This window comes from Haliotis rubra, unplaced genomic scaffold (assembly GCF_003918875.1).
Source record: "Haliotis rubra isolate DU_JTF1 unplaced genomic scaffold, ASM391887v1 Scf50, whole genome shotgun sequence".
NCBI classification, from domain to species: Eukaryota; Metazoa; Mollusca; class Gastropoda; order Lepetellida; family Haliotidae; genus Haliotis; species Haliotis rubra.
The window spans coordinates 107,091-128,088 of NW_025767191.1; the positions used below are offsets into that span (position 1 = coordinate 107,091).

Below are 20,998 nucleotides of genomic sequence, written 5' to 3' on the forward strand. Positions count from 1 at the left end.
CTCAATCGATCGCTTTAACATTGCATCCCGAATGTACTTTAGGCTATCATCCAAGATGACACACCTTAGTCAACGTGCACGTGAATGTACAGTCAGAACCCACATCCTTGTAACATTACCAGATTATAGTCAAATGGTGTCAAATGGTACCTGGCTTCACTGAAATCATGCTTACAAAACTCACAAACTCTTTCCTCTCTTGAAGTGTCCAGTTGGCACAAACAACCCCCATGTACACACAGTTACGGATCTGTACATAATACCTCACTGCATAACATCCCTCATAGGAACAATTTCTAACATTCCTTCACATTCAATGTCATTCACACACATCCGCTTGGCACCACACAACCCCCCTCCCTCACACACAACGCGCTTGGCACCACACGCACCCCTCACACACACACACACACACACACACACACACACACACACACACACACACACACACACACTGACCCCATCCACTCCCTAGCCCTTACACATCAATTACATTAGTGCGCATGTGTCCGTGTTCATGTGTCCATTGGTGCGTGCATGTGTATGCGTGTTCCCACTTCATGGTGTGCCTCGTGTTCATCAGCGAGTGACACGTGTTGTTGTTGTTTTTGCTGAGAACCGACTTCGGGTCTCTGAGAGTAATGCTTAAGCATTAGGGTCTTTACATTTCTCTTTCTTTTTCGTTATTATTCACGATATGTGACATTCAACATAGGCTGTGCCCACTGTGTTCCTCTACATAACCTGTGCCCACTGTGTTCCTCCACATAGCCTGTGCCCATTGTGTTCCTCTACGAAGCCTATCCCCATTGAGTTCCTCTACGTAGCCTATATCCATTGTGATCCTCTACATAGCCTATACCCATTGTGTTGCTCTACGTAGCCTATACCCATTGTGTTGCTCTACGTAGCCTATACCCATTGTGTTGCTCTACGTAGCCTATACCCATTGTGTTCCTCTACGCAGCCTATATCCATTGTGTTCCTCTACATAGCCTATACCCATTGTGTTCCTCTACATAGCCTATTCCCCATGTGTTCCTCTACAGCTCTACATAGCCTATACCTATTGTGTTCCACTACATCGCCTATAACCCTTGTGTTCCTCTACATCGCCTATACCCATTGTGTTCCTCTACATAGCTTATACCCATTGTGTTCCTCTACGTAGCCTATACCCATTGTGTTCCCTCTAGCATAGTTTAACCATGTGTTCCTCTACGTAGTCTATACCCATTGTGTTCCTCTACATAGCCTATACCCATTGTGTTCCTCTACATAGCCTTATACCCATTGTGTTCCTCTACGTAGCCTATACCCATTGTGTTCCTCCACGTAGCCTATACCCATTGTGTTCCTCTACGTAGCCTATAACCACGGTGTTTCTTTACGAAGCATATACCCATTGTGTTCCTCCACATAGCCTATACCAATTGTGTTTCACTACATAGCCTATACCTATTGTGTTCCATTACATCGCCTATTCCCCTTGTGTTCCTTTACAGCTCTACATAGCCTATACCTATTGGGTTCCACTACATCGCCTATAACCATTGTGTTCCTCCACATCGCCTATACCCATTGTGTTTCACTACATCGCCTATACCCATTGTGTTCCTCCACATCGCCTATTCCCCTTGTTTTCCTTTACAGCTCTACATAGCCTATACCTATTGTGTTCCACTACATCGCCTATAACCATTGTGTTCCTCTACATCGCCTATACCCATTGTGTTCCTCCACAGAGCATATAACCATTGTGTTCCTCCACAGAGCATATAACCATTGTGTTCCTCCACAGAGCATATACCCATTGTGTTCCTCTACAGCTCTACATAGCCTATACCCATTGTCTTCCTGTACATAGCCTATTCCCCTTGTGTTCCTCTACAGCTCTACATAGCCTATACCTATTGTGTTCCACTACATCGCCTATAACCCTTGTGTTCCTTTACATCGCCTATACCCATTGTCTTCGTCTACATAGCCTATACCTATATACCCATTGTGTTCCTCCATAGAGCATATAACCATTGTGTTCCTCTACATCGCCTATACCCATTGTGTTCCTCTACATCGCCTATATCCATTGTGTTCCTCTACATAGCCAATATCCATTGTGTTCCTCTACATCGCCTATACCCATTGTGTTCCTCTACATCGCCTATATCCATTGTGTTCCTCTACATCGTCTATACCCATTGTGTTCCTCTACATCGCCTATACCCATTGGGTTCCTCTACATCGCCAATACCCATTGTGTTCCTCTACATCGCCTATACCCATTGTGTTCCTCCACATAGCCTATACCCATTGTGTTCCTCTGCATCGCCTATACCCACTGTGTTCCTCTACATAGCCTATACCCATTGTGTTCCTCTGCATCGCCTATACCCACTATGTTCCTCCACATCGCCTATACCTGTTATGTTCCTCTACATCGCCTATACCCATTGTGTTCCCCTATATAGCCTGTACCCATTGTGTTCCTATACATCGCCTATACCCATTGTGTTCCTCTACATCGCCTATACCCATTTTCTTCGTATACATCGCCTATACCGATTGTGTTCCACTACATCGCCTATATCCATTGTGTTCCTCCACATAGTCTACAACCATAGTGTTCCTCTACATCGCCTATACCCATTGTGTTGCTCCACACAGCCTATACCCATTGAGTTCCTCTACATCGCCTATGCCCATTGTCTTCGTCTACATCGCCTATACCGATTTTGTTGCTCCACACAGCCTATACCCATTGAGTTCGACTGCATCGCCTATACCCACTGTGTTCCTCCACATAGCCTGTACCCATTGTGTTCCTCTGCATCGCCTATACCCACTCTGTTCCTCCACATAACCTATACCCAGTGTGTCCCCTACAACTCTACATCGCCTATAGCCATTGTGTTCCTCCACATAGCCTATACCCATTGTGTTCCTCTACATCGCCTATACCCATAGTGTTCCTCCACATCGCCTATACCTGTTATGTTCCTCTACATCGCCTATACCCATTGTGTTCCCCTATATAGCCTGTACCCATTGTGTTCCTATACATTGCCTATACCCATTGTGTTCCTCTACATCGCCTATACCCATTTTCTTCGTATACATCGCCTATACCGATTGTGTTCCACTACATCGCCTATATCCTTTGTGTTCTTCCACATAGCCTACAACCATAGTGTTCCTCTACATCGCCTATACCCATTGTGTTGCTCCACACAGCCTATACCATTGAGTTCCTCTACATCGCCTATACCCATTGTCTTCGTCTACATCGCCTATACCGATTGTGTTGCTCCACACAGCCTATACCCATTGAGTTCGACTGCATCGCCTATACCCACTCTGTTCCTCCACATAGCCTATTCCCATTGTGTTCCTCTACATAGCCTATACCCATTGTGTTCCTCTACATCGCCTATACCCATTGTGTTCCTCTGCATCGCCTATACCCACTTTGTTCCTCCACATACCCTGTACCCATTGTGTTCCTCTGCATCGCCTATACCCACTGTGTTCCTCCACATAGCCTATACCAATTCTGTCCCTGTACATACCCCGTGTGTTATTCTACACTATGCCTGACGACTCCTTGATGGACGATAGATGCCTTCGACCCCAAGCCGATGTTCCTTTGTCCACACACACAAACAAAGACACAGTTAGTTAACTGTCAGTGCATCTCGACACTTGCTAGTATGATTAGAGCTATGCTTGTATTTCTGTACATGTAACTGTAGCACAAAGTATCAGATGATTTCTGGTCTTCCCGTATTTTTTCTCTCCAGCTTTCATTTCGGCTGACGCTGCAAGTTATATTTCCGTTATCGGTAGCTTTTTATATCTTCGGATCTAGATTAATTTCAGAAATCACCAATAGATACAGAGCGGACTGGCATTAATTACAACATCGTGTCCTAGATAATTACTCTGAAAATAGATATTCAATGTGAGATAAATGGATATGAAATAAGTGTTGTAAGTAGACCAATGAGTCGCGGCTATGACCACACGAACCACGCTTTCTGCATATAGACTACTCAAGTTATTATAAGTATACAGTAATGAGAGTCGTTGTACAGGGATGAATCATTGACACGAATGGAACATACTTTCCTTAAAAATTATTTATCAATATCATATCGATATTCTTTTTAGTAATTGCCATTTATCCCTGGTAACTGATTATATGGAATGGCATGAGGATTAATCTGGATCTAGATACGGGACAGCCTTTGTGTGAGCGCCGTGTAGCGGCATCGTATTTCTGTCTTAGTCATAATGACTGAACGGCAAGATGCCAAACAAAGACACGCACAATGTACTGCCAGTGATGTGTTTTAGGTACTTTTAACTAATTTCAACATCTGACCCTTGCTATCATTTCATCAAATACTGATTCCATATTTCAGCAAAGCACGTGGGTCAGAATATTTTATTGACAGATGTTAATTTCATAGTAATGTTGTTTCCCCCAACAAAGCACTAGGTGTATTGACCGGGTGTGTATAATGAAGCGACGCGTCGGCATCATTAGCATGTTGGCTTTAAAGTGATCAACTCCATTTTAGGACATTTCAACTAAATTGATTCATTTATGAAAATTAACTAACTTTAAAAGTTTGGGGGTTTCTCCTGGCGTTGGGTTTAGAGTGGTTGTTTCCCATTCATCTTGCGGGACAATGACAGCGAATTGCGAATGCTGGTTTCTGATTGGTCAGAGGCGTGTCAATTTCATCTGACTCATCAATAACACAGCCACGTGCTCGAGCTCGGCAGAACGGCTCAGAGAGAGAGAGTGTACTCGCTACGGGCGCTGTGCAAAGCCTGCGCTACAACAGGGGTCGTGAGCGAAAGCTGGGATTTGAGATATGCTCCGGATTAGCGTACCCGCATTGTGTCAGCGCGGACCAACTGACCAATCAACCAGGGACTAAACTTACGAGAGGCGATTAACACCTTGTTAGAGTCGCCGACAACGCTATGTACATGTCTCGCTGAAAAAAGAAGTATTGTCCCTACACCCCTTTCACAGGAGTAGACTCGCCTGCCCGACAGTTCGAGCGATTATACTTCGCCGCATGTGGTACAATCCCATTCGAGTTTTTCGCCGATGCGAGGAATACTGTTTTAGCGAGCGTGGAACCAACTATAAGCCACTATCGCACCGTTAACTGACTCGGCCCACGGCTGGGAACACAGATTCAAAGGAAAAAAGGTGGAATATTTCATTTTATCTGTTTGACGAGATTTCGGTCTGTGGCGAGCTTGGATGTTCTCCAGCAGTTCCCGATATGTAACCGACGTTGTGTCATTCTATGGAGCGCCCGGAAAGCGACGTTTTAACCAAAATGTTGGAACTAAGCTGGGAGAGATTCCTGGCTTATTGAGAAGGCAATAAGCTCTACCGGAGCAATCAATAGTCACAGCGCTCTCTACCACCGGATTAACATAGTCGTAGTAATTGGAAGTTTTAATATACCAGTGCCATTTCTGTGAAAATGTTGGAGGAACTAAGGCTGTTGTTTCATCTCGTCTTGCTCGTGGTCGTCACAGGTAGGTACTGCATGTTTTAGGGGACTGCCGTTGGTGCATGTACAATGGGAGATTGTTAGACACACTTCATCCTGGTTGGGTCAGTTGTATACACTTCTGGGAACACAGACATGTATATATATACATAACACTTACATAACACATGCTAACTTTTGTGTCGCGTCTCTTCTGGGGATATCAAATTGTTGTTTTTTGTATGATACATATATCCACACACGCTGACGGATAGCATGTAGTATGTAGCGACGTAGGAATGTGTAAATATCAACGAAAACATCACGCAGGGGCTGTCACTAAAGTGAAGGAAGACCTGTCGGTTGGTTAAAAAACACCCACCTCGAGTTGTGACAGGCAGATACCAGAACCGATGTGACAGTGCCTGACAAATATCACCAGCACCATCTGTAATACGGGTGTTTATTGTCAGATACTCTACCACGTCCCAAAACATCCCCTCCCCCCAAACAACCCACGTCTTCCTCTACAGTTAGTACCTTCAGTGTCATATTGGAGACAGCTGGAATATAATATACTTTCTGGACGTTAGAGGTGTAGTGGACATAGATCACATCGACATACGGGTGGATTGGCAGTGTGTACTACCCAGCGTAACGGAAGAAAGGGGTGGATACGACAAGTTGGCTGTTGGAAGTGGGAAGGCGTGTGACAGTGGGTATAACCAGGGGTAATCTACAACAGCGTCTTCTATTCTCCCTGGTATAACGGGTGGAATTAGGTGTGTAGTTGAACCCCGTATAGGTTTGTAGTTCTGTAGTTTAGTACTTTTAAGAACGGGTGGATTGGTTGCGTTAGTTAGTGAGGTGGATAACGGGTAGATTGGTTATGTATTTTATTACTGATGAGAACGGGTGGATTGGTTGTGTTAGTTAGTAAGGTGGATAACAGGTAGATTGGTTTTGTGGTTTAGTACTGTTGAGAACGGGTGGATTGGTTGTGTTAGTAAGGTGGATAACAGGTAGATTGGTTATGTGGTTTGCCTAGTACTGTTGAGAACGGGTGGATTGGTTGCGTTAGGTAGCAAGGTGCATCTGACGGGTAGATTGGTTATGTAATTTAGTACCGTGGAGAACGGGTGGATTAGTTTTGTTATGTAGCAAGATGGATAACAGGTAGATTGGCTATGTGTTTTAGTACTGAGGAGAAAGGGTGGCTTGGTTGCGTTAGTTTGTAAGGTAGATAACTGATAGATTCCTTCTGTATTTTAGTAAGGTGGAACACAGGTAGATTGAGAATGCGCTGGAGAACAGGTAGATTCGTTACGTTTTTTGGTACAGTGCAGGACGGGTGGATTGGTTGTGTTCGATGTGTTACGTCGGCTAGTACTATGCAGAACGGGATATATTGGTCATGTAGTGCAGTACTTCAGTAAACGGGGAGATTGACCACGTTGGGTAGCGGGTAGATTAGTAACGTCGGGTAGCAGCGGAGGACGGGTGAAATGTGGGTGTGTGGACACAGAAAGGGATTAAACGCACCAACAACTGCCATGTGCTCCAGATACAGAGGATCGGTAGCTTTTTTCTCTCAAGTTGTCTGCGAGGTTACTTTTTTCAGTCTTCTTTAATAATCCTCAATCTAAGTATGATACTGTCAGAAGACTGATCGTTTTTACATACATACTTATGCAGATAAACATAAACCAGGTGTAGCTATAAATTCGTTGTATTATTAGAAAGCAATTTCACTCAATGTAGAAATTTACTGCAGCTGTCTTTTGTGCATTATTCAGTTTAATGAGGGAACTTGTCCTGGCCTCTAATGTTTTAACCCTGGGTAATTGAAGAAATGACTTTAGGTATTAAGGCTATGAAGATAAGGAGAAAATATGACATAATTAATGTAATTGTTAATTTTATTTTAACATATTAGTTCTCGTGTCTAAAATGTCGGTTGCTCTAAGTAGTAAATAATTCTGTGCGGCAAACGCGTGTGTACTTCGTGTGTACTCCATGTGTACTCCGTGTGTACAACAAGTTACGCCACGCAGCATACCAGGCTGTTAAACTCCACACACTATACACTGTATATCGGAAGATGCGTGGCATCTTATTGTCTGCATCGAGGGATGACAAATAAATTGATTTAACCTGACTCGTGGTGGGAGAATTTACAGAGCCCAACACCAAGGCAATAAACATCACTTGTGTTACAAGACATATTTGTGTGATGGTTTGTATGTAATATACATGAGCCCAGGCTCGGGACCAGTATTATACTACCGACACGGAGTGCAGTTCCAAATAGAAGCACAATTGTATTATTTACCGATCAATTGTGAAGCAATGCTGAATGCATCAGAAGTCAGGGCATGAAATATACATTTATACCACCATGTAGATTTCGGTAATTGACAGATTTATTTCCAATCGATAACATATAAAAGCTTTTCTACACAGAGAATTCGTGACATTTGACAGTCGTGTTACGAATCCATGCTATCCGCCATAAAACCCTTAAAACTGAAGATAAAAAGGCAGGGTTGTGTTTATTACGTTTAACCTCTTGCCGCGGGTTTACGAGATGTGAAGGTTGTCTGCCAACAACCTTTTTAATTGTTGAATTCTCGAGGTGTTGATATCCAGATTCGGCGATCTTGAGTAATGACGGTGTTTTGTGTCTACCGGCTGAGTACCGGCTAACAATAGTCGGAGACAGATGATCCCCCTGTCCCCCCTCCCATCGTCCCCACTCTCTGTTTCCAGCAATCATACCTACCCGCCTTAGCTTCGGAGATTGGTCCTAAACTTAATTTTCAGACCAGTGCTGTATTTTACGCTCTCGCCCTAATCAAAGTTTGGTCACCAGTGGTGATTCTATTAGGCTGTCGCCGCTGTTTAATCAGAAGTCTCAAGTTGGCAGGGGGCGTCCACCAAGGACTTTTTCAGAAGCATTGAACGCTGTCACTGGTATACATACCCAGCTTCTGGAATCTATCATCAAACATAACAAAATAAATACACGCTTCTGTGGTGGTTTAAACCTCAAACACGCACACATGCATGCACGCATGCCGAACGCACACACGCACGCACACTTGTAATTGTATTGGTACATTTATTCGCATGCTCGATTAACTCCAGGCTGATTATTATTTTTATGACGGTGGGGAACACATTTTTTCTGTTGGGTGTAGTATGAGATGTAGGGGTCGGGCGACGATCACTAGGGGGCGCTTTAACTTCAACCTTACCTCAGCCTTCCACAAACACGACCATACTTCCAAATGTTCTTTCTTGAGAAATGTTCCTGATACCTAATTAACGCTGCTCATTACAGGAGAAGATGCGGCGTGATCATTAGATGTATGATTGATGTTCTGTATACTGGATTCATTTGGACTTTATCGTTGTTTAAGCTTTATTAGTTTTATTTCCACGTGCGTTATTAAAAGTGGATATATACGATCGATAGATAGTCCAACCTTCAACGAGGTTCTAAAAGAGCAAACTTATGGATTACGTGTGAGGTAATTGGTGTTTGGAGATGATTTAGGCAGCACAATCGCCGGTTTTAAATCAAATTGAATAGTTTTTAATTAAGTTGAGGTCTGCTGTGTATTGATTGTAGCGCGAAGGTTTGTCCGTTTAGGGAATCTATTTGTACGAAGGAAAGAACAAATACCGAACTACACACGATCATCAAAGCACGGTTTACGACTCACGTGCATCACGCAACATTTGAATCAGCGCGGAATTTATTTTCCCTAACAATATTCTGAATCAGCAGTAAGTATAGCACTCTATTGACAGTTGGTTTGTAGAACTGATACTTAAAAATGATGTTATAGTATATTGTTTGTTTCAAAAAGGTGTTCTGAGCCGTTTGAAGTTTGCCAAGATGACTCCACTACAAGTACAAGTGTCTTGTTCCGAGCCGCGTGCAGTGCAGCGGGTATTCCATGCACAACAGCTGTCCCGAGTTTGCGATCCTCGATAACGTTAACCCGAGATATGGTTACTGTTCCGGAAATATATGTAATAGGTTAAGGACGCAAGGTTTTTACAGCGTGTAGTGAACATGCCCGTGTTACCACGAATCGCGGTATCCAGGCCGAAAGTGTATCGTGTATGCTGGAGTCCCCGGCAGCCGCAAACAACTGACTCAACTTGAACGGTTTTATATACATAAATCAGTGATATTTGGAAAGTCAATAAATCGTTGCAGAGCATTTCATCAAACAGGACCTGATATTATATCATATCATATCATATATCATATTATCATTGGTGGTGTTATGATTGTTTAAAATATTAACAAATAAACTCAGTATTCTCAGACCACTTGTATTATTCAACAAGCCATATGTGGGTTTTTGTTTTCAAACCTTTGGTTAAATTAATTTTCTTTTATTGGATGCTCAAATGCTATACTTCCATAGTGATATTGCAGGCATCAAGTGAGTGTTCTGTTCCAACATACCGGTCACTACCAATTCATGCGACAGGCGTCTGTATAAGACACACTGTATGAGACACACTGTATGAGACATACTGTATGAGACATACTGCTGATGATGCTTCCACAAGAGTTGAGGAATTCAGCCGTTCCACCTGCTATGCAAGGAAAGCTTATTGGCATAATCGTAGCACATGTTTGACAGGTTTTATGGCAGTTGACGTTTTTTGACAAATTCAATTTCATTGAAAAAGAATTTAAACAGCTAAGTTGTTCACACTTGATTAATTGCTTCTATGGTATACTCATCAGAGTAGCGTCTTCTCTTCACGAGGTGAAGAATATAGACCGCCAGGGAAATAAATATTGGTCTGTTGTTTTATCAACGCCTTTTCTGTGAGCTGAAGTGAAAGATCGTGTATTAAAGTTGTTTGGAGGAACAAGTTTAGTTTCACATTTCTCAGATTGTCCTTGACCCATTAAGTGAGATAGTTGTATGTTTGACGATGTGGACAAAGGTTGTGATTGGTGGTTGCATGTTTGATGATTGTATGTTTGGTACAGAAGGGTTGTGACTGATGGTTGTATGTTTGATGATGTACAGAAGGGTTGTGACTGATGGTTGTATGTTTGATGATGTACAGAAGGGTTGTGACTGATGGTTGTATGTTTGATGATGTACAGAAGACTGATGGTTGTTGTGACTGATGTACAGAAAGGTTGTGACTGATGGTTGTATGTTTGATGATGTACAGAAGGGTTGTGACTGATGGTTGTATGTTTGATGATGTACAGAAGGGTTGTGACTGATGGTTGTATGTTTGATGATGTACAGAAGGGTTGTGACTGATGGTTGTATGTTTGATGATGTACAGAAGGGTTGTGACTGATGGTTGTATGTTTGATGATGTACAGAAGGGTTGTGACTGATGGTTGTATGTTTGATGATGTATGTTTGATGATGTACAGAAGGGTTGTGACTGATGGTTGTATGTTTGATGATGTACAGAAGGGTTGTGACTGATGGTTGTATGTTTGATGATGTACAGAAGGGTTGTGACTGATGGTTGTATGTTTGATGATGTACAGAAGGGTTGTGACTGATGGTTGTATGTTTGATGATGTACAGAAGGGTTGTGACTGATGGTTGTATGTTTGATGATGTACAGAAGGGTTGTGACTGATGGTTGTATGTTTGACGATGTGGACAAAGGTTGTGACTGATGGTTGTATGTTTGATGATGTACAGAAGGGCTGTGACAGATGGAAATATACAAGATGATGGCCCCGTGACGGAACGGAACAACTGTTGTTACGGCTTAAATCTGCCATAGAGGATGTATGAGTTGAAACGAGAAGAATTTAAGCAACATCATCTCGGAGTCATTGGGCATGTCGGTATTCTGCCTCACAGTTCTTGAACCATATCATTTTCTCTTTCGCTAAGCCCTTTCCGTAATTCTTGCGTCAAATGCTACACAGCACACACACATACATACACATATACGCGAGATGTGCCTGCCCGTCCATGTCCCCACACCCTCTACCGCTCACCAGTTTAATGGAATTTATGTTCATCCTGATATTATCTACACACAGTTGTATATTTTAAGCAACCAGCTTGTAGCAGAAAGTTTTAAGCATAAAAGAACCTCAAGCCAGGTATATCTGGATGTGCTTGGGTTAACAGCGTTACGCCATCCGGATCGTCATCATCGATCCCTGCAAGGTCGGCACTAATTAAATAGTTGCGAAAATACTAATTTAACCCTTATGCCTTTAACACGATCTGGCGTTGCCTCGCCGCCTTTCCTTGCCTTGCATTATCGTGTTCCTGACCTGGCGATGTAAACCACTTTGTGTTGACTCAGGCTTTAGATGCCACTTGCATATCACATTTGCTCTTACGGCGAGTTTAATTGAGCTATTTCATACATAAATCAAACAGTTTGACTTTTATTGATTTCTAGGCTGGGATTAAGAGGTTTAGTTTTGAATAAAAACTATTTCTCACCACAACTCAAATCCAACTTTATGTACTAAGTGACAACGTGGTTCAGGTTTGTTATCGCTCCCCACCCCCACCCACCCTCACTTACCCGAAACACAGAGATCATTTGGCCTAGTTTCTGTATTGCGTGCAGGCGAATTTGTGGTATTGAGAGAACGGAGTTTAAATTTGTTTACTTGCGGCATCTAAAAAAAACCCCTAAACGTTCCTTGCCTGCAATTTTGTAAAAATGGGACACTTGGCATATGACCGGTGAATGTAAGGGACAGCAGGGAAATTATACACGTCTGATGGGATATGTCTCTCAACGTCAACGTCGCCACTTAGCGTGGCGGTACAGATGACCTCACACAGGGTGTTGTTACACATGATGTCTACTATCTTATCTGTGTCAAGGGCATACACATAGGGTAGGCGGTCTGTGTCAAGGGTGTACACATTGGGTAGGCGGTCTGTGTCAAGGGTGTACACATTGGGTAGGCGGTCTGTGCCAAGGGTGTACACATTGGGTAGGCGGTCTATGTCAAGGGTGTACACATTGGGTAGGCGGTCTGTGTCAAGGGTGTACACATTGGGTAGGCGGTCTGTGTCAAGGGTGTACACATTGGGTAGGCGGTCTGTGTCAAGGGTGTACACATTGGGTAGGCGGTCTGTGTCAAGGGTGTACACATTGGGTAGGCGGTCTGTTCCAAGGGTGTACACATTGGGTAGGCGGTCTGTGTCAAGGGTGTACACATTGGGTAGGCGGTCTGTGTCAAGGGTGTACACATTGGGTTGGCGGTCTGTGTCAAGGGTGTACACATTGGGTAGGCGTCCTGTGTCAAGGGTGTACACATTGGGTAGGCGGTCTGTGTCAAGGGTGTACACATTGGGTAGGCGGTCTGTGCCAAGGGTGTACACATTGGGTAGGCGGTCTGTGTCAAGGGTGTACACATTGGGTAGGCGGTCTATGTCAAGGGTGCACTCATTGGGTAGGTTACCAGTGCCAAGGGTGTACATATGGGGTAGGATGACTGGGTTAGGTGGGGGGTAATAAATACACCTATTCAATTAGGGGAACACTTAAAAAATATATCACATTAATGTGGTTTACAGGTTTACAGGTTTACAGATCTATATCCCTGAGTCCAAATCTGTTTACATGAACAAGAATGTTAAGTGGCTTGTTAGTGACTATAAAGCACAGATCGCATCAGCCATTGTAACAGTCATAATCGCCTTATCGCTTATCTTGTAGTACTTGATGTTCTCATGACAATGTGGCTAGTGATGTAATCGCTTGGCATATTACGTATTCAAATCTATATTATGCTATTTGCGTGTAATTATTTACACGTTCACTTATCTGCGTTCACAGTGTTACATGTAACAACACAGGGGGGATTTCGGGTCAGAGTTAGTTAGTTCCGAGCAACCACTGGCCGTTCTATGCATCTGGTTATAGGAGGCAGTGTAGTCTGTCATACAAACCCTGAAACAACTATAACCATTGAAACCCATGCAAGTGTGGAATATGTTGGCATGTCTAGATTACTGAAGAAATTCTCTGGGCTCCTTTGTAATTTGTATCATATCTACTGAATATAAGTTAGGGACTTTCTTTTCTGTAAAGTATGTTCATTTCAGAGACTAGATGTTAGTCTAATGTCCGGCTCTCTACTCGACTATTTTACACGCCGCGGAACGACTGACTGACTGACTGAGTTTGGTTTTACGCCGCTTTTAGCAATATTCCAGCAACATCACGGCGAGGGACACCAGAAATGGGCTTCACACAATGTACCCATGTGGGGATTCGAACCCGGGTCTTCGGCGTGACGAACCAACGCTTTAACCACTAGGCTATCCACCGCCTCTCCCGCGGAACGACGTCACAGAGCTGGTTTATTGCAGATGACTTCGTGAGACAATAACTACAGACCCGCTCACACATGACACCCTAACGCATGATAATACTTGCCACAAACATATGTTGACGACAGTTAAGCGACCACCAACAACCAGCAGCTGAATCAGCTGGCTGACGGTTATACTGGTGATTCGTTAATGCGACGACACTCGTTGACGGCCACATATGCCAGCTCACAAACTCATGTTTCAAACAGCGGTTAACATCGTTATGCATATCAGTGGTGACACTCGATATCCCTAATGAATATCAATGCGAGTTGAGTACAGTTATTGTGTTGTAATCCTGTTACAACGTCATTAATATTTCCATAATGTCACTGTCTTGACTTTTAAATATTTCTACAATGAAATTCAAATCTCATTAAAACATTTTTACAGTACGTGGTATTTCTGTATGCGTGAAGTACCATTGTGAATCATTTAGTTACATCGCATCATCGCCATATAAAAGTTTAACATCGCACTATGATGTGATGGTGTACAGTTACAGTAATCAATTTCACGACTCTGTGTCAGGGCTTGGCGATAAACTCCATTCAACGACCAGGAACACAAACACCGTACATCGCGGAGGGTGCACAAATTATAACAGTGCACAGTGTTATCAGTGTGTAGGATGGAAGAATCTGCCGCGGGCGTCCTTCACACAGGCTGCATGTAGAAACATCTTCAAGGTAGCACGGCCTCTACCAGCGTGCAGGTAGATGGGGGATGGGGACGTGTCGGGGGAGACGTTTACGAAGTTAATCGCAATGGGTTGATAGTATTCGTGAGTAACTGTTGCCATGGTGGCCACATGTGTGACATGACTGATGAACAACGTATATCTGGTTACGGTGCAATATACAGGTGGAATGTTTGATATATTCTACAAATTCATCATTGTTAATTCACATATGTTTTTTAAAGCCATCAGATATTTGTAATCATCAGGATTATCCCAATAGTTGTTATTAATGATTTGCTTCAGAGGTTTTGTCCTCGCTCTGAACATCGAAAATACGTTCGATTTTACATTAATTACAAACTGTTGACACTCTTTTCACAGGTTTGTAACCTGTTTCAATACGTAACTCATGACTGGAAATTATTATCTCTTCATCCTCATCACATAAAATCTTCAATAAACAGCCCAATGCATATTAGAATTGGAATCAGTAAACGTATTACGCAGGCGTGTCGAGAAATGAACAACGGATATCGACCAAGTTCACCAAGTGTCCTGCAAATGTTGTTTTCGCGCTGCATTAAATTTTCCAACCAAGACAATATTGTAGCCAAGTAATTAAAGCTGTCCACTGTGTCCTGGCCAGCGAAGAGAGCATTAAGACAGGGTAAAAACCCTAACCATTGCTAATCACGATGAGAGTGATTTGGACATAATCAGGCCAGTAGAAGACTGCAGCGTAGTCGCTGGAATTGAACAACTCGCTTCTGGGCTGCCCTTTAAATAACCACATCACGACACGAAGGCCGACTGAGGCCCATCAAAGGGGAGTCGAGAAATGAATATACTACGCAAGCTTTTGTCCATTTCCACTCCGTAATTGGGCAGCCAAAGGAAAGTCTGAATAATATTTTCGGCCAGTTCAGCGGTTTTGTGGTGGCAATTTCCTTGCATGTGTATTTCCCTCGTCATCTCGGCTACTTACAAAGACAGGGTATTAATATCTCTGGCAGATATTAACGGGATATGAGATTGATACTCGAATTATTCACACATCGACAGTCCTATTGACCAGACTCAACATCAATTTCGTCAGTTTACGGTCAGATGTCAACAGGGACTTTACAAAGGCATCTATCGTCTCTTGCAACACATCATCTGCAACACAGCCCAGCCGTGTGGAGAGAACATCTACTGTTACTACTAGTGGTGCTCCGCGGTCTTCTAACAGTACACATCAGTCCTTGTTATCAACTAGACCTCCAGGCACGGACTATTGGTTCCGACTAATATCTTGCCATAACACCCAGCCAGCCCGAAGAGACAGTTTCATCACCAATGTTCACTTACCGTCACGTGATCTGAGGGAGAAGAGTCTAGAAAAGAACAACTGGTTGAGAGTTCTGTTCAGGGGGCGGTAATTATACACGATTATCAGCTGAGGACTACGATAGGTGATAGCTAAATATACCAGGTTGTTAACACTTGAGATTTACAGATCCATAGTCTAGGTATAATATTTTACATGTGAAATATAGTTTCTATTTGCTATAAATCGATTTCCCAAGGGAGCTGTTCGACTTATCCTCTGAAATCCATTATGCACGTTTCAACTACTTCACGCTTACAATCAAAAGTGTGAGGCTCCAATTCTATATAGGGGCATTGTGTACTAGAATATCGTCATCCGACTCGTACTGTGAAAGACAAGACGCTAAATGAAGTAATAAGGACAGTCTCGGTTGGTTGCTTGACTAACATCTAGTATAGGAAATATTTTATACAACAGTCTCAACAAATTGGCGACGAATTCCACTATTTATTTAGATGTAAAGCATTGGCGAATGAACGTTCTTCTTTTTCAGTGACTGTTTCAATACGTAACTCATGACTGGAAATTATTATCTCTTCATCCTCATCACATAAAATCTTCAATAAATGGCCCAATGCATATTAGAATTGGAATCAGTAAACGTATTACGCAGGCGTGTCGAGAAATGAACAACGGATATCGACCAAGTTCACCAAGTGTCCTGCAAATGTTGTTTCGCGCTGCATTAAATTTTCCAACCAAGACAATATTGTAGCCAAGTAATTAAAGCTGTCCACTGTGTCCTGGCCAGCGAAGAGAGCATTAAGACAGGGTAAAAACCCTAACCATTGCTAATCACGATGAGAGTGATTTGGACATAATCAGGCCAGTAGAAGACTGCAGCGTAGTCGCTGGAATTGAACAACTCGCTTCTGGGCTGCCCTTTAAATAACCACATCACGACACGAAGGCCGACTGAGGCCCATCAAAGGGGAGTCGAGAAATGAATATACTACGCAAGCTTTTGTCCATTTCCACTCCGTAATTGGGCAGCCAAAAGGAAAGTCTGAATAATATTTTCGGCCAGTTCAGCGGTTTTGTGGTGGCAATTTCCTTGCATGTGTATTTCCCTCGTCATCTCGGCTACTTACAAAGACAGGGTATTAATATCTCTGGCAGATATTAACGGGATATGAGATTGATACTCGAATTATTCACACATCGACAGTCCTATTGACCAGACTCAACATCAATTTCGTCAGTTTACGGTCAGATGTCAACAGGGACTTTACAAAGGCATCTATCGTCTCTTGCAACACATCATCTGCAACACAGCCCAGCCGTGTGGAGAGAACATCTACTGTTACTACTAGTGGTGCTCCGCGGTCTTCTAACAGTACACATCAGTCCTTGTTATCAACTAGACCTCCAGGCACGGACTATTGGTTCCGACTAATATCTTGCCATAACACCCAGCCAGCCCGAAGAGACAGTTTCATCACCAATGTTCACTTACCGTCACGTGATCTGAGGGAGAAGAGTCTAGAAAAAGAACAACTGGTTGAGAGTTCTGTTCGGGGGCGGTAATTATACACGATTATCAGCTGAGGACTACGATAGGTGATAGCTAAATATACCAGGTTGTTAACACTTGAGATTTACAGATCCATAGTCTAGGTATAATATTTTACATGTGAAATATAGTTTCTATTTGCTATAAATCGATTTCCCAAGGAGCTGTTCGACTTATCCTCTGAAATCCATTATGCACGTTTCAACTACTTCACGCTTACAATCAAAAGTGTGAGGCTCCAATTCTATAGGGGCATTGTGTACTAGAATATCGTCATCCGACTCGTACTGTGAAAGACAAGACGCTAAATGAAGTAATAAGGACAGTCTCGGTTGGTTGCTTGACTAACATCTAGTATAGGAAATATTTTATACAACAGTCTCAACAAATTGGCGACGAATTCCACTATTTATTTAGATGTAAAGCATTGGCGAATGAACGTTCTTCTTTTTCAGTGATTATTATTATAAATGGCCTAACATGTCAAAATATAAGCAACTTGTTGGGAATAATAAGATTCATGTCCTGAAAAAACTGTCAAGATTTCTGAATGTTGTGTATGCCATCTTGCCGTAACTTCTATATAACTTTGTGTAAAATGTAACTCATGTACGACCGTTGGTGGTTCTTTGAGTAATAAAGTGTGTATACTAATCCGAGGTAGAGATAAGCTGCGTATCTGCGTAAATTACGCAATATTTATGTAAAAACTCAATTCCTGTTTAGTCTATCAATTTTTGTAAATACTCAATAAATCTGATCTTACATGCGTACAAACAAAAATAGATAAAATAACTGAGGTATATTGAGAGGTTCTGTTTCAGTACCTGAACTTGGCAACTTGCAATCTTTCTTATTGTTTCTCAGATTACAGATCCAACATAAATAACAAATACGTAAACCAGCATATAAACTTTATTATAATTTTACAATTAATGGAAAATGGCAATATACCCAATTCAGTTTGATAGAGGTAGGTACAATTTATTTGGTTACTCAAAGGAAAATTAGGATACCCAATTGAGATTGACACAAGCGAGTACATAACTCAATGACCCAAGAAGTTATCTGTAGCTCTGAGTGTATAGACACCAATTCACATCAAAGTCCAATCAGACACCCTATGTCTGACTCCGTCAATCAGACACCCTATGTCTGACTCGGTTAATCTGAACGCCACCCATTCGCACCAAGGTAATAAACACCTGTCTAACCCCATCAAGCCAAGGGGCACTATTTACACGATAGTTGAGCCAGAGACAGCCCCTGACACCCTGACACACCTGGACACACATGAACACCCCTGGAACACCCTCGCCTAACCCTGGGAGTCCCATGCAATCAGGCCATTAATGGTCACTATAGAGATAAAGTCACTTGTGATCTGATCGCTGTGAAGTCGCTAGCCTGCTGCCTTCTGTGAGGTATTAAGCGCCGACCTTAGTTTCATGTGTTATTCATCAGTTGGTTGTTGCAATTATCTGGAAGTGTTACAACGTCGGTGACGGCATGTGTGAACACTGTATGTAGTTCACCGTGCACGTCGATGTTCAGCGTCTCAACCAGTATCACACACCAACAGCTGGCCCCCTTTATGTCCTATGCAAATTGCTTCTTGGTTAATTACAGTATGTTGAAGCAATTACATACAATTGTAGCGACATCAAATAAGAAGTGTGATGCGATATTTACTTGTTGCTGTATTTTGTCCACACTGCTTCAGGCTATACATTACTGATAGGTAAATTGTAGTAATTGGTCAGTCTTCAAAAGGTTAGTCATCACTTCGTGAGCTCCGCAGTCAACGAGCCAAGTGATTATCCATATTGTACTTGAAAGTGATCATGTCCTTGGTGCCACTCTGCTCCTCCAGGCGTAGATGACGTACGTGGCGAAGATGCTGAAGAGGGCAGTTGAATATGTTGAATCGGTTTGTCAAAACACAATTTTAGAATATTATTTTCATTAACGACGGGACCAGAGTGTTTTGGGAGGGTTGTGTCAGTGGGTGCTCAGGTTTTCTTGGAAATACACTTGAAATAGAATGGTATGAGTAATAGCTGTGTTTGATTGTTGTTCAAAACCTGCCATAAATAATTGTGATATTTCTATCTTAACGGCATTAACATGCTCGAGAGGCCATTTACAAGAAAGTCATTCAAACACTTATTTTCTGAATCAAGTACTTTCACTGTCGCCTTAACAGTTCATTGACACGTCGACATTTCATCATTGACCGCTGCGTGGAAGTTGTCAGAAAGATCGAAGGTGCTGAGCGAGCAAGATTTCTACAAACTGGACAAAGCCGCTGCCCCTCACAGCAGGAAGACAGTGACACATCTTTAATAGCATAGGGTCTATACATGAATGTACATTTTAATATCTGTTAAATAAGATAAATATGGGGAAATCATGAACTATGAAATATGGATTAACTAGGTAGAATCAATACTCTTTCTGTTATTCTGTGACCAGCTGTTCGGCCAAACAGTGTAATCCTGGTTATCGTCAGGTGATTACCTGGGGTTGTTGTTTTAAGCTGACTAATGAGACATCTACCAAGTGGGTGGACACCTGTTGCCCAGCACTATGGGCGACGACGCTGTTACCGGCTGGATTACGGATGGTCATTTATTGTGGTGTTGTCGCATGTAGAGCATGGATGGGTTGCGTTCTTTGCTTGGCATGGGTACCTATGTGATAAGCATGTTGAGATTGTCACTGGGGATCCCGAAACAAGACTACCTGGTGCAGCCGTGAGACACACCTGTAACTAGTCAAAACCCCATTAACCTTCTGCAACCAGTCTGATGTCCCAGCTCCTATTATCAGAGAGACTTGTTGACATGCACTCTCATACAGCGCTTTTGTAGAGCGACGCCGGCTTCTGAAGGTCGAAACAACGTCTCATTTCGCGTTATCGCGGTTAAGAGAAGTGGTATTATTTTCAGTGAGCTGGTACACAGATAAGGCCAAATACCTTCGTCTCAGCTTGTCCACCCGCACTAACACGATATTCATGATCAGCACCGGGGTCTATCATTTCGTCATGAAACTTCTTCGAGCAGATGGGTGACTGACGTACCCACACAAGGTGGAGTGACCTTCTGGAAACTGAAGTAAACGCTGCAGCACTGGCAGGGCGTGGCCAGTCCCAGGGTATACTGATGGCGGCGTGACGTATACACTGTATTCTACTGACTCCCGCGTGACGTATATACTGTATTCTACTGACTCCGGCGTGACGTACACATTGTATTCTACTGACGGTGGCGTGACGTATACACTGTATTCTACTGACGGCGACGTGACGTATATACTGTATTCTACTGACTCCGGCGTGACGTACACACTGTATTCTACTGACTCCGGCGTGACGTATACACTGTATTGTACTGACAGTGGCGTGACGTATATACTGTATTCTACTGACGGTGGCGTGACGTACATAATGTATTGAACTGACGGTGGCGTGACGTGTATACTGTATTCTACTGACGGCGGCGTGACGTATACACTGTATTCTCCTGACGGCGGCGT

At 42.8% G+C, this 20,998-nt stretch overlaps 1 protein-coding gene across 2 annotated transcripts in view; it reads left to right on the forward strand.

Moving 5' to 3' along the window:
- Nucleotides 1-4,810: 4,810 nt before the first annotated feature.
- LOC124291836 (myosin light chain kinase, smooth muscle-like) overlaps nucleotides 4,811-20,998 on the forward strand; it is a 94,209-nt gene continuing 78,021 nt past the window's right edge. For both annotated transcript variants that reach the window (XM_046728906.1, XM_046728907.1), the window contains exon 1: nucleotides 4,811-5,568. In XM_046728906.1, the coding sequence (XP_046584862.1) occupies nucleotides 5,514-5,568 (55 nt within the window). In that variant the 5' untranslated portion in view covers nucleotides 4,811-5,513. The remainder of the gene's footprint in view (nucleotides 5,569-20,998) is intronic.